At 51.3% G+C, this 14,520-nt stretch overlaps 2 protein-coding genes across 2 annotated transcripts; one reads left to right on the forward strand and one right to left on the reverse strand.

Annotated features, from left to right (window-relative positions):
* Positions 1 to 777: 777 nt before the first annotated feature.
* LOC129846370 (oligodendrocyte transcription factor 1-like) lies at positions 778 to 2,932 on the reverse strand. The gene has a single exon (XM_055914301.1). The coding sequence runs from the start codon at positions 2,271 to 2,273 to the stop codon at positions 1,521 to 1,523; it is 753 nt and encodes a 250-aa protein (XP_055770276.1). The 5' UTR covers positions 2,274 to 2,932; the 3' UTR covers positions 778 to 1,520.
* A 7,707-nt stretch (positions 2,933 to 10,639) lies between these two features.
* LOC129846371 (uncharacterized) lies at positions 10,640 to 12,519 on the forward strand. The gene is made up of 3 exons (XM_055914302.1): positions 10,640 to 10,647; positions 10,771 to 11,500; positions 12,418 to 12,519. The coding sequence occupies exons 1-3, from the start codon at positions 10,640 to 10,642 to the stop codon at positions 12,517 to 12,519; spliced, it is 840 nt and encodes a 279-aa protein (XP_055770277.1).
* The last annotated feature ends 2,001 nt before the right edge of the window (positions 12,520 to 14,520 follow it).

The following is a 14,520-nucleotide window of genomic DNA, read 5'->3' on the forward strand; positions in this document are numbered from 1 at the left end:
GGGGGTTGATGTGGTGTGGCTGATGTGGGGGGGGGGGGGGCATCCAAATGGACCAGAAGTACTGTATATCTGTCATTATTGTAATCCCTTATGGACTAGAGGTATACCAGTCATTATTGTAATCCCACCATCACACACCATCACACCATCACATACCATCACACCATCATACACCATCACACACACACCATCACTCACCATCACATACACATCATCACACACCGTCACACACCACCACACACCATCACACACACACCATCACACACCATCATACACCATCACACACCATCAATCCATCACACACCATCACACGATCACCTACCATCACACACACACACACCGTCACAACCATCACACACCATCACACACCATCACACACCATCACACCATCACACACACCATCACACACACACCATCACACACCATCACACACCATCACACACCATCACACACCATCACACGATCACCTACCATCACACACACACACCGTCACAACCATCACACACCATCACACACCATCACACCATCACACACACCATCACACACCATCACACACCATCACACACCATCACACCATCACACAACATCACACACCATCACACAACATCACACACCATCACACACCATCACACCATCACACAACATCACACACCATCACACACCATCACACACCATCACACACCATCACACACACACCATCACACAATCACAAATAACAGATGCTGAGAAGTGAACTAGAAAAAAAGAGAGTACATAAAATAACTTTGTCAAATGGTAAACAGTAAATTTCTATTTATTTTCTGTGTTAGAACTTACACGTATCTTCACATATTATCATATAAAATAGAATTTGTTCATAAAATCGAAAATACATTGACTTTTACTGACCACAGTCACCAATAAAAAAAACGAATCTCGGTAACCCAGAAGTAAAAGTATGTTGTGAAAGTTTATCATTTCCTGTTTTACTTCGGGGAAATGCCGTTAACATTTGTTTAAGGGAAGGAAGTGATGTCTCCTCCCTCTCGGCTAAACCCCTCCCTTCTGCGAATTTCACCCGTGTTTATCATGCCCAAAAAGCCTATTTTAGTTTTCATACATTTTTACGATACAAACAATTTTGATTTTGTGTCTGTGGAAACTGTTTTTCATCCGCACACGGGCTTGAAAATCACTACACCCGTTTTAGCACCACCTTCGCCTAATCCTCATTTGTCCAAATAATTAACAGCAAAAACCCCAAACTAGGAACTACTGCTGCTCGTATCACATAATTATACATGAGCCTTGACAGATTCATCTGTCCACGAGAGATTAATAAAAACCTAATGGACAAGGTCCATTACAACAAAGTTATCATTGAATTAGTCAGACATAAGAAAGAAAATATTCATTCAAAAAAATGACATGTCATATCTTCAGAAAAAGATTATAAACCATAACCAGAAGTCCATCCGCTCAGAAGAATCTGTCATTGTAGCAGATCAGAAGAACACATGAGAGTTGGTCCCAGCCAGGCTTCACTTGGGGAACCTGGGTCCAGGGCTGGGGTGGCTGCACACCACACAGGGGCAGAGTGGACCACCAGGAGCCCCAGCTGAGCCCCACTGCACCGGGGCCATGGGGCCCTCCAAGTGGCCAGGAGGCAAGAGAGGACACTTGGAGGAGGAGGAGACTGAGGTCAGGAGAGATTCTGGGGAGAGGAGAAGCTGACTGGGACCGGTGAGGAGGGGCCAACCCCCGGCCAGGAGCAGCCTGGGGACAGGCCCCGTGTTCACCCCTACCCCGACACTCACCTCCCCCAGGAGCCGGCGCATCTCCTGTAGAGACGAGCCCAGGAGGAGAATGTAGTCACGGGCCAGGACCAAGGTGGAGATCTTGGAGAGCCTGCGTCCAGGTGGGGCCCCTGGCTGCTGCTGGTGGGAGTGTGGCCCCTGGGAGGAGGATGAGGAGGAAGGAGAGGAGGAGGCGTAAGGCACCATCACCTCCCTCAGAGCGTCCATGGCGACGTTCAGGTCCTGCATCCTCTTCCTCTCCCGGCTGTTGATCTTCCTCCTTAGATCCTGCTGCTCCTCAGGGCTCAGCTCCCGCGGTGACTTGCCTGGTCTCTGGGGCCCCAGAGGCCCCCCCATGGCCCTAAGCCTGCCCCCATGACCAGCACCAAGCCCTAGAGAACACCTGGAGGAGAAGTCCTGGCGGTGGGCCCCCTGGGAGCAGAGAGGGAGAGGCTGCTCCTGATGGGCCCTGGTCATGGGGTTAGGTAGAACATTCATGGTCCTGATCCACACTGAGATGGCTTGTCTGAGATGACAGAAAAACTACACTGAGATGGCTTGTCTGAGATGACAGAAAAAACTACACTGAGATGACTTGTCTGAGATGACAGAAAAACTACACTGAGATGACTTGTCTGAGATGACAGAGAAAAACTACACTGAGATGACTTGTCTGAGATGACAGAAAAACTACACTGAGATGACTTGTCTGAGATGAAATCTACACGTCAAACAAGAGAAGACGAGTCAGTCTTCTGTGAGTGCTCAGTTCTGCAATCAAGCAATTCCGCTTACTCCTCTTCCATTAACCATTTAGTCCCACACTATCCTGACATCCTGGTCCAGTGTTGACATCACTCCTTGGCTGTGGAAGAATCGTCTTGCCTCACTGAATAAAAAAGAAAATGACCCAGCCAACAGTAGGATGAGTCAGTAAGTGACCGTCGGTCTCAGTGTTGGTGTCAGAAGTCTTCCAGAGTTCTCTACGTGTTGAAAGCTGTCTCTGTCTCTGTCTCTGTCTCTCCTCTCCTCCGTGAGTGTCTGGAGTGTCAGTGTTCCTTCATCTCACTTCCCCCCGGCTGTCTGAAGAGAATGACAAGGCAGACAGAGCTGAACTGAGCTAAACGCTCCCCCTCACATCACATCTCACTCTGCTGCTGCTCGGACCCCTCCCCTCCACACCCAATCAGACTTCTGCTCTCTGGACTTAACACCAAGGTGTGGGAAACACCCCATATCAACATATACTGTACCAACCTGATTTCTCGTTGTCAACAACGCTAGGCAATTGTTTCCTTGTTGGCTTTTCTGTTTCTGGGAGAGAGGAATGGAGCTAGAGAGAAATAATGAAATAATGAATGAATAATGAAATAGATAGGACTAGTGTGTAGAATGACGTAATAAATACACTGAGGGTGTGTGTGTGTGTGTGTGTGTGTGTGTGTGTGTGTGTGTGTGTGTGTGTGTGTGTGTGTGTGTGTGTGTGTGTGTGTGTGTGTGTGTGTGTGTGTGTGTGTGTGTGTGTGTGTGTGTGTGTGTGTGTGCCTGCGTGACACATTCTCTGTCTTCACTAGGGACAGAGGAGGACATTGTCACAGCAGAGATGACAATGATGAATGCACTGCTAACCCTTTTACAGTAAAGATTACAAAAAATACAACACAGTACTGTAAAACCACTATAGCTGTAGCCGATACTAGTACTTGACATACATTCTGCACAATTCTCAAAAGTTGTTCAGTACCGTACGGTCTCATTCTGCAATGCAGGGAACTGTTTTATCTGTTCACCTCAAGCAGTTTAATATCACCTGAAAAACGGACTGTGTCACGATTGAAGGAATTTGCCACTGTAATCCTTTAGACGTGGAATCCTTCACCCTTCAATTAGTCTCAACTCATATGGACACAATTAGACAACAGAGGGTAGGCAATAGGCGTGTACATTGTTAGGCTCTTTAACAGAGCGTCATTGGAAACATCAAGCTGTCTGCAGATGAATAGGTGTAACGGGTGATAGCTACTGTGCTAATTGCCATTGTTGTTGCTGTTGTTGTTATTATTATCGTTGGGACTTTCCACTTTACTCTGAGAGACTATTCTATACGATAACCCAATTGTCATTAAGAGAGGGCTTGGCAGAGGGCTGGGCTGGGGGCTGGGCTGGGGACTGGGCAGGGGGCTGGGCAGAGGGCTGGGCTGGGGGTTGGGCAGGGTGCTTGGCAGGGGGCTGGGCTGGGGGCTGGGGAGAGGGCTGGGGACAGGGCTGGGGGCTGGGAAGATGTCCAGAAAACAAACAACAGGCCAATTGACTTGTAGCACAGGTGAAGGCTGCCTGGCGGTCTGCATTAAGTCAGGCTGCAAGCCTCAGATGTGCCATTCATAGCAGATCAAAAGGCCAGGGAAAGGGCAATGATGAAGGAAGGAAGTCTCACTATCCCGTTTTTTATCTCAATTCTTTCTCCCCTTCTCCCTCCCTCTCTCACCCTCCCTCTCTCCTCCACCCACCGTCCATCTCCCCTCCTCCCTCTCCTCTCCATCCTCCAGCCACCCTCCCTCTGTCCTCCACCCACTGTCCGTCTCCCCTCCTCCCTCTCCTCTCCATCCTCCAGCCTCCCTCCCTCTCTCCTCCACCCACCGTCCGTCTCCCCTCCTCCCTCTCTCCTCCACCCACCGTCCATCTCCCCTCCTCCCTCTCTCCTCCACCCACCGTCCGTCTCCCCTCCTCCCTCTCTCCTCCACCAACCGTCCATCTCCCCTCCTCCCTCTCCTCTCCATCCTCCAGCCTCCCTCCCTCTCTCCTCCACCCACCGTCCATCTCCCCTCCTCCCTCTCCTCTCCATCCTCCAGCCTCCCTCCCTCTCTCCTCCACCCACCGTCCATCTCCCCTCCTCCCTCTCCTCTCCATCCTCCAGCCTCCCTCCCTCTCTCCTCCAACCACCGTCCATCTCCCCTCCTCCCTCTCCTCTCCATCCTCCAGCCTCCCTCCCTCTCCCCTCCACCATCCCTCCCTCGCCTCCCACTCCCGTCTACCCTTTCCCCTTCTGGATGTGAGATAGGAAGACAGCGGTGAGGACAGAATGGAAATGGGGGTAAGGACAGACAAGACGACAGGGGGTGAGGACAGAATGGAAATGGGGGTAAGGACAGACAGGAAGACAGAGGGTGAGGACAGACAGGAAGACGGGGGTGAGGACAGACATGCAGACTGGGGTGAGGACAGAAAGGAAGACGGGGTGAGGACAGACAGGAAGAAGGGGGTGAGGACAGACAGGATGACGGGGTGAGGACAGACAGGAAGACAGGGTGTGAGGACAGAAAGGAAGACAGGGGGTGAGGACAGACAGGAAGACGGGGGTGAGGACAGACAGGAAGACGGGGGTGAGGACAGACAGGAAGACAGGGGGTGAGGACAGACAGGAAGACGAGGTGAGGACAGACAGGAAGACGAGGTGAGGACAGACAGGAAGACGGGGGTGAGGACAGACAGGAAGATGGGGGGTGAGGACAGACAAGAAGACAGGGGTGAGGACAGACAAGAAGACAGGGGTGAGGACAGACAGGAAGACGGGGGTGAGGACAGACAGGAAGATTGGGGGTGAGGACAGACAGGAAGACAGGGGTGAGGACAGACAGGAAGACGGGGGTGAGGACAGACAGGAAGATGGGGGGTGAGGACAGACAGGAAGACAGGGGTGAGGACAGACAGGAAGATGGGGGGTGAGGACAGACAGGAAGATGGGGGGTGAGGACATACATGCAGACTGGGGGTGAGGACAGACAGGAAGATGGGGGGTGAGGACATACATGCAGACTGGGGGTGAGGACGGACAGGAAGATGGGGGGTGAGGACAGACATGCAGACTGGGGGTGAGGACAGACAGGAAGATGGGGGGTGAGGACAGACAGGAAGACGGGGGTGAGGACATACATGCAGACTGGGGGTGAGGACAGACAGGATGATGGGGGGTGAGGACAGACATGCAGACTGGGGGTGAGGACAGACAGGAAGATGGGGGGTGAGGACAGACAGGAAGACGGGGGTGAGGACATACATGCAGACTGGGGGTGAGGACAGACAGGATGATGGGGGGTGAGGACAGACAGGAAGACGGGGGTGAGGACAGACAGGAAGACAGGAGGTGAGGACAGACATGCAGACTGGGGGTGAGGACAGACAGGAAGACTAGGGGTGAGGACAGACAGGATGATGGGGGGTGAGGACAGACAGGATGACGGGGGTGAGGACAGACAGGAAGACGGGGGTGAGGACAGACAGGAAGACGGGGGTGAGGACAGACAGGAGGATGGGGGGTGAGGACAGACAGGAAGACGGGGGTGAGGACAGACATGCAGACTGGGGGTGAGGACAGACAGGATGATGGAGGGTGAGGACAGACATGCAGACTGGGGGTGAGAACAGACAGGAAGATGGGGGGTGAGGACAGACAGGAAGACGGGGGTGAGGACATACATGCAGACTGGGGGTGAGGACAGACAGGATGATGGGGGGTGAGGACAGACAGGAAGACGGGGGTGAGGACAGACAGGAAGACAGGGGGTGAGGACAGACAGGAAGACAGGGGGTGAGGACAGACAGGAAGACGGGGGTGAGGACAGACAGGAAGACAGGGGTGAGGACAGACAGGAAGACAGGGGGCGAGGACAGAAAGGAAGACAGGGGGTGAGGACAGACAGGAAGACGGGGGTGAGGAAAGACAGGAAGACAGGGGGTGAGGACAGACAGGAAGACAGGGGGTGAGGACAGACAGGAAGACGGGGGTGAGGACAGACAGGAAGACGGGGGTGAGGACAGACAGGAAGACGGGGGTGAGGACAGACAGGAAGACGGGGGTGAGGACAGACAGGAAGACAGGGGGTGAGGACAGACAGGAAGACAGGGGGTGAGGACAGACAGGAAGACGGGGGTGAGGACAGACAGGAAGACAGGGGGTGAGGACAGACAGGAAGACGGGGTGAGGACAGACAGGAAGACAGGGGGTGAGGACAGACAGGAAGAAGGGGGTGAGGACAGACAGGAAGACAGGGGTGAGGACAAACAGGAAGAAGGGGGTGAGGACAGATATACAAACAGAAAGCAAGTTGTTTACGATGAAAGCAGAGGGAGAAGCAAGGACGAGGGAGAAGCAAGGACGAGGGAGAAGCGGGACGAGGGAGAAGCAAGGACGAGGGAGAAGCGGGACGAGGGAGAAGCAAAGACGAGGGAGAAGCGGGACGAGGGAGAAGCAAGGACGAGGGAGAAGCAGGAGGATTAAGATGCAGGAGGATTGAGATGCAGGAGGAAGGAAGACTCTTTTTCTTTTCTCTCTCTTTTATTTCTCTCCTGTCTTTCTGTGAGTGAATGATGTGTGTGGAGGCGCTTCTCCTCCCTGCCAGCGCTCCGGTGGCACTCCGGTGGCGCTCCTGCCACTGTGGTCCAGGCTGAATGGAGCTTCGCAGACGGACAGGAAAAGCCATGAAAGGGCCAGGCGGATGGCCTAGCACCTGCAGGAGAACAGAGTGCAGGCAGCCAGGATGAATGTGTGTGTGTGTGTGTGTGTGTGTGTGTGTGTGTGTGTGTGTGTGTGTGTGTGTGTGTGTGTGTGTGTGTGTGTGTGTGTCTGTGTGTGTGTCTGCGTGCGTGTGTGTGTGTGCATGCGTGCGTGCGTGCATGTGTGTGTGTGTGATTTCCAACCCCTGTCTCACCCTGTTAAAGCCAGGAGGTGATGGATTAGGCAGAACAGTAATGAAATCAATGGAATCGTGATGTTCTTATTAAACCACAGTTGTGTTTGAGACCCAGTCTGTTTGTGAAGAGAGAGAGAGATAAAGGGACACCTGCACACACACACACACACACACACACACGCATGTGCACACACACGCATGTGCACACACACACACACACACACACACACACACACACACACACACACACACACATAAAAGAGAAACAGTGAAGAAAGGAATGGAAGAAAGAACCTGGTGTCCCCCTCTCTTTCCTCCCTCTTTCCCTCCCAGTTAAAACGTGTCTCCCCAAGTCTCCCCCAGTCTTCCCCAGCCTCCCCAAATCTCCCCCAGTCTCCCCCAGTCTCCAGGGGCCTTTTGATGAGCCTGGACCAGGGCAGGAACACCGGTGGCTCCAGGCAAGGGGGAAGACTATCGTCTTTATGGGGGGCTTGAGTACCTCCTGTCTGGGCCAAGCCGTCCAACGGAGGCTGGTTCCATGGTCCTGCACCTGGGAGCTAAATGGCCCTTCTGTATCAAATCCATTTCCCGGTTCAACGAGAGCGAGAGGAAGATGCCTTGGCCAAATGATCCTGGGTCAAGCCAGCCGTTCAGGATGAAGAATAAGTCACCCAGAGATGACTGTAAAAATAAAATAAAAAACGGAGGGGGAAGGGGGTTTGTCATGGGTAAATTCTAAAGAGGGGGGTCATGGGTAATGTTCTGCTTCCTTTGAAGCAGGTCAGCACGTTCAAACATTACTTTGAGAGACACAAGATACCAAATTGAAAGAAAGAGCTACCATTTCCTTTTCCTTTGGCATTTACATACTGCAAACCAGACAAAATGAATCCCATTTGGGTATTAATAAGGTATACATGGGTATCATTGTACTGCCGCCATGTAGATTAGTGCTACAGGGTAGCCTAGTGGTTAGAGCGTTGGTCTAGTAACCGGAAGGTTGCAAGTTCGTAATCCCTGAGCTGACAAGGTAAAAATCTGTCGTTCTGCCCCCGAACAAGGCAGTTAACCCACTGTTCCTAGGCTGTCATTGAAAATAAGAATTTGTTCTTAACTAAATAAAGGCAAAACAAACTTCAACATGATGTGGAGTGCTCCGTTCTCTCCCACTCAACAGGATTAGCTACAATCATCTCAGATACTCTTGGAGTCTGAGAGTATCTGAGATTAGTATCGTTAGCTAGAGGAATATGGACCTCACCTTGTCATAAATACTGAATCAACCTCATATCTACAGGTAACAGAGATTGTGGAGTGTGTTGTCAGATGATTCACTACCATTGAGGAAGTCGACTAAACCCTTCCAACGTTTCTGCAACTACTTCCCCCTAACAAGCAACGTTTGAAATATGTTCTACCCTCTTGTGGCTTTGAGTCAGGGATTCTTTTCACAGAGTAATAGGCCTTTAGCTGTCGGTCTGCGCACAGTTTCTCTGCCAGCGAAGTATGTTCAGAAACACTGCACATTAACTCAGAAGTAAGTATGATTATAGGATCGAAAACCTGTGCTGTAAACCCTGGTCCATCTGTAACAAGATACATGAGGTCAAAACCTGTGCTGTAAACCCCTGGTCCATCTGTAACAAGATACATGAGGTCAAAACCTGTGCTGTAAACCCCTGGTCCATCTGTAACCAGATACATGAGGTCAAAACCTGTGCTGTAAACCCCTGGTCCATCTGTAACCAGATACATGAGGTCAAAACCTGTGCTGTAAACCCGGGGTCCATCTGTAACCAGATACATGAGGTCAAAACCAAAATGAAGTATTTTCATATTCATCAACAGATCCTGCTAAGTACATAATGTCTCACATATGATGGTGGGCATAACATTGGAGACACTGGACCTTGAGTAAACACCTTGAGGCAATACGCCCTACAGCCCAACACAAAACAATAACCCCTAAAGGCCTGAATTGTATTTTGACTGTTTAAAATGTGCATGGGAAATCGAATGAGAAATTAACAGATGCCAATGACTTTACTTTTGCATGTCTCCGTGAAGGCAAACAGGTGCAGAGACAACAATTACAAGTCTAACAAGCCAGTCTTTTCAGAGGGAATGGTTGAAACGCGTCAAAGCGGGGGGATTGGGGAACTCTGTTGTTTGTCCCTCTGACTCCTGGTCCAGGGGCCCAGCCAACGATATGTGAAGATTACAAGCTGGTAATAATGTGGAACCAATCGGCTGAAGGCCTGCCATTGTCTTTCCCAGCATGCTTTGAGGAAGATCGGCTGGGATAGTAAGCATTTGATCCATATCCGAGGGTGGTAGAGGCGGTAGGGCGAGAGGATCTTTTGTGAAAGAAATCCCAAAATGCCCTCAATAGCTGCACACGCTCAGTTGGTCACGGCTGTTTAGAGATAGGGGACGTTGGCCACACTCATATTTTCTGTTACTAACTGCTCTCTGGCATGTCTCTCATTTGCCCTGGCAGTGTGACGGACCACGGACTCAACCACTAACTTTAAAATACTGCAGATGACAGAGAATGAAAATGTGGACATTTTGGCAAAAGAGCTTTGAACAAATCCTTAAGAATGGAAATGCTGTAAAAACAATGTACAACCAAAGGTTATTTTTCAGACCAAAGTCCTTTTGTCAGACAAGAAAACGTGTAGAGGGATTTTTAAAAGTTCACATTTCACCTTGTATTGTGAGAAAATCAGTCTAACGCAGACCACGTTATTTAATATATGTCATCTGAGCCGATTGAATCAATTCAACTCTACCCCCGGACTGGTTTATCGTTGCAGCAGGTGTTTTATTCTGAAATGGCATGTGTGGGGTGAGTGAAAGTCTGTCTATGGGGGGAGGGGTTCTACTATCAAGTCCCTCAAAGCTTCCCCCTTTCTCAAGAGGTGACAGTGAATGATTTACTGGTACTAAATCATCTTCCCCCCAAAAAACGTATCCAACGTAAAAAATAAAAAAAAAGACAACTTCTCACAACACAGCACAGACCAAGGACCCTAATAAGACCTATTAAAGTCTTACAGACCAATAGAAAAAGGCCGTGGGAGTGGATTTAATTGTCCTTTTTTTTTACTCGCATTGACAATCACAAGTCCAGGGGTGTCTTTTTTGAGATTTACTCTTTCTATGTGGAGGGTGATGACGGGGTACGCAGGACTTCTATGGGATATGATGGATGACAAACACACAGCCCTAAAATGGAAGGAACGGAGTCAGGTCTGAACGGAGTCCGTTACTCCCCAGGACTAGTCCCCAGGACTACTCCCCAGGACTACTCCCCAGGACTACTCCTCAGTCTACCAGGACTACTCCCCAGGACTACTCCCCAGGACTACTCCCCAGGACTACTCCCCAGGACTACTCCTCAGTCTACCAGGACTACTCCCCAGGACTACTCCCCAGGACTACTCCTCCGTCTACCAGGACTACTCCTCCGTCTACCAGGACTACTCCCCAGGACTACTCCCCAGGACTACTCCCCAGGACTACTCCCCAGGACTACTCCTCCGTCTACCAGGACTACTCCCCAGGACTACTCCTCCGTCTACCAGGACTACTCCTCAGGCTACCAGGACTACTCCCCAGGACTACTCCCCAGGACTACTCCCCAGGACTACTCCCCAGGACTACTCCTCCGTCTACCAGGACTACTCCCCAGGACTACTCCCCAGGACTACTCCCCAGGACTACTCCCCAGTCTACCAGGACTACTCCCCAGGACTACTCCCCAGTCTACCAGGACTACTCCCCAGGACTACTCCTCCGTCTACCAGGACTACTCCCCAGGACTACTCCCCAGGACTACTCCTCAGTCTACCAGGACTACTCCCCAGGACTACTCCCCAGGACTACTCCCCAGGACTACACCTCCTTCTACCAGGACTACTCCCCAGGACTACTCCCCAGGACTACTCCTCAGTCTACCAGGACTACTCCCCAGGACTACTCCCCAGTCTACCAGGACAACTCCCCAGGAAAACTCCCCAGGCCTACTCACCAGTCTACCCAGCTCTACCAAGCCCAGCTCTACCAAGCCCAGCCCAGCCCAGCTCTACCCAGCCCAGCCCAGCCCAGCCCAGCCCAACCCAGCCCAGCTCTACCCAACCCAGCCCAGCCCAGCCCAACCCAACCCAGCCCAGCTCTACCCAGCCCAGCTCTACCCAGCCCAGCTCTACCCAGCCCAGCCCAACCCAGCTCTACCAAGCCTAGCCCAGCCCAGCCCAGCCCAACCCAGCCCAGCTCTACCCAGCCCAGCTCTACCCAGCCCAGCCCAGCCCAGCTCTACCCAGCCCAGCCCAGCCCAGCCCTACCCAGCCCAGCCTAACCCAGCCCAGCCCAGCCCAGCCCAGCCCAGTTCTACCCAGCCCAGCTCTACCCAGCCCAGCCCAGCTCTACCCAGCCCAGCCCAGCCCAGCTCTACCCAGCCCAGCCCAGCCCAGCTCTACCCAGCTTAGCCCAGCCCAGCTTTACCCAGCCCAGCCCAGCCCAGCTCTACCCAGCCCAGCCCAGCCCAGCTCTACCCAGCCCAGCCCAGCCCAGCTCTACCCAGCCCAGCCCAGCCCAGCTCTACCCAGCTCTACCCAGCCCAGCCCAGCTCTACCCAGCTCTACCCAGCCCAGCCCAGCTCTACCCAGCCCAGCCCAGCTCTACCCAGCTCTACCCAGCCCAGCCCAGCCCAGCCCAGCTCTACCCAGCCCAGCCCAGCTCTACCCAGCCCAGCCCAGCCCAGCTCTACCCAGCCCAGCCCAGCCCAGCTCTACCCAGCTTAGCCCAGCCCAGCTTTACCCAGCCCAGCCCAGCCCAGCTCTACCAAGCCCAGCCCAGCCCAGCTCTACCCAGCCCAGCCCAGCCCAGCTTTACCAAGCCCAGCCCAACTCCGCTCGTTGACCTCCCACTGCGCTCTCCCCTTCACCCAGCGGCCCTTTCTGGGGATAATCCCTACTAAGACCTGGGAGGCTGAAGCTGCAAGAGCCCCTTTCTTTAATTCCTCCTCCCATCCTGCAGCGGGTTTCTCATAGATGCTGTCCCCAACCCTCCCAACCAGCCCCCACGGGGAGCATTTCAGCCATCCAATCCTGGAAGGGTTATCAATCAATCACATTTATTTTATAAAGCCCTTTTATTCATCAGCATTTGTCACAAAGTGCTTATACCCAGTCTAAAACCCCAAACAACAGAGGCAGAAGCACAACGGCTAGGAAAAACTCCCTAGAAAGGCGACTTCAGATCACGTGTTATTTTAAAGAAAAGTCAGCACAAACTGTTGTGTTGACAGCCGTACAAACCTAACGGGAAAAAGAAGAACGGTTACTAACCTGTAATAAGATACTTTCTAGTCAGTGAACATTATTCTAATAAGTGATCATAGCCAAACGGAGTGACTGCTAATTTGATCATAGCCATATGGAGTGACTGCTAATTTGATCATAGCCATATGGAGTGACTGCTAATTTGATCATAGCCATATGGAGTGACTGCTAATTTGATCATAGCCATATGGAGTGACTGCTAATTTGATCCTAGCCATATGGAGTGACTGCTAATTTGATCCTAGCCATATGGAGTGACTGCTAATTTGATCATAGCCATATGGAGTGACTGCTAATTTGATCATAGCCATATGGAGTGACTGCTAATTTGATCATAGCCATATGGAGTGACTGCTAATTTGATCATAACCATATGAAGTGACTGCTATTTTGATCCTAGCCATATGGAGCGACAGCTAATTTGATCATAGCCATATGGAGTGACTGCTATTTTGATCATAGCCATATGGAGTGACTGCTAATTTGATCATAGCCATATGGAGTGACTGCTAATTTGACCATAGGCATATGGAGTGACTGCTAATTTGATCATAGCCATATGGAGCGACTGCTAATTTGATCATAGCCATATGGAGTGACAGCTAATTTGATCCTAGCCATATGGAGTGACTGCTAATTTGATCCTAGCCATATGGAGTGACTGCTATTTTGATCCTAGCCATATGGAGTGACTGCTATTTTGATCCCAGCCATATGGAGTGACTGCTATTTTGATCATAGCCATATGGAGTGACTGCTAATTTGATCCTAGCCATATGGAGTGACTGCTATTTTGATCCTAGCCATATGGAGTGACTGCTAATTTGATCCTAGCCATATGGAGTGACTGCTATTTTGATCCTAGCCATATGGAGTGACTGCTAATTTGATCCTAGCCATATGGAGTGACTGCTATTTTGATCATAGCCACATGGAGTGACTGCTATTTTGATCATAGCCATATGGAGTGACTGCTAATTTGATCATAGCCATATGGAGTGACAGCTAATTTTATCACAGCCATATGGTGTGAGTGCTAATTTGATTTAACAAGCAGTTTAGAGATGGAACATATGTTGGAAGGTTAATAGATCGCAGGGCAACTGCTTTTCGTCTAGAGTCTATCAACAAGATAGGTGGAAAGGAAAATGGCCCCGTAGCAGCCTCCACAAACAATATAAAATTGGTGCATGCTGTATAATGAAGTGTCATTTCATAACCAATCTTTCTCTGGTGGACATTTGGTTCTCCACCGTCTCGTTGTCCTGTGGCCCTTTTGTCCAAATCTCCCAGCTGCCAGAGAACATTGACACCTCAGAATTGGCAACGCCAGCGAGAGGTGACATACGTGCATATGACATAGTCACCCAACCATATGGGACATCATCCCACATGGTGTCTGATAGCTGCCTACTGCAAGTCCCCGGCCACACACACACACACACACACACACACACACACACACACACACACACACACACACACACACACACACACACACACACACACACACACACACACACACACACACACACACACACACACACACACACGCACAGCCACACACAGACTCACACACAGGGGCAGAGACCACAGCCCAAATCACAGGGGTGTTTAAGGAGTCTACAGTCCAGCCCAGTCCACAGTGTATGTTCCCTCCCTGGTCCCCCTGCCTGTCACCATGGACACCCCCCCGTCCCCCCCGTCGCT

Source organism: Salvelinus fontinalis, unplaced genomic scaffold (assembly GCF_029448725.1).
Source record: "Salvelinus fontinalis isolate EN_2023a unplaced genomic scaffold, ASM2944872v1 scaffold_0509, whole genome shotgun sequence".
In the NCBI taxonomy this organism is placed as follows: Eukaryota; Metazoa; Chordata; class Actinopteri; order Salmoniformes; family Salmonidae; genus Salvelinus; species Salvelinus fontinalis.

Coding starts and splice junctions, on each gene's coding strand:
- LOC129846370 (XM_055914301.1), bottom strand. CDS start 2,273: ATGAATGTTCTACCTAACCCCATGACCAGGGCCCATCAGGAGCAGCCT.
- LOC129846371 (XM_055914302.1), top strand. Junction 11,501..12,417: donor CTCCCCAGGCCTACTCACCA/GTCTACCCAGCT, acceptor CCCTTCACCCAG/CGGCCCTTTCTGGGGATAAT.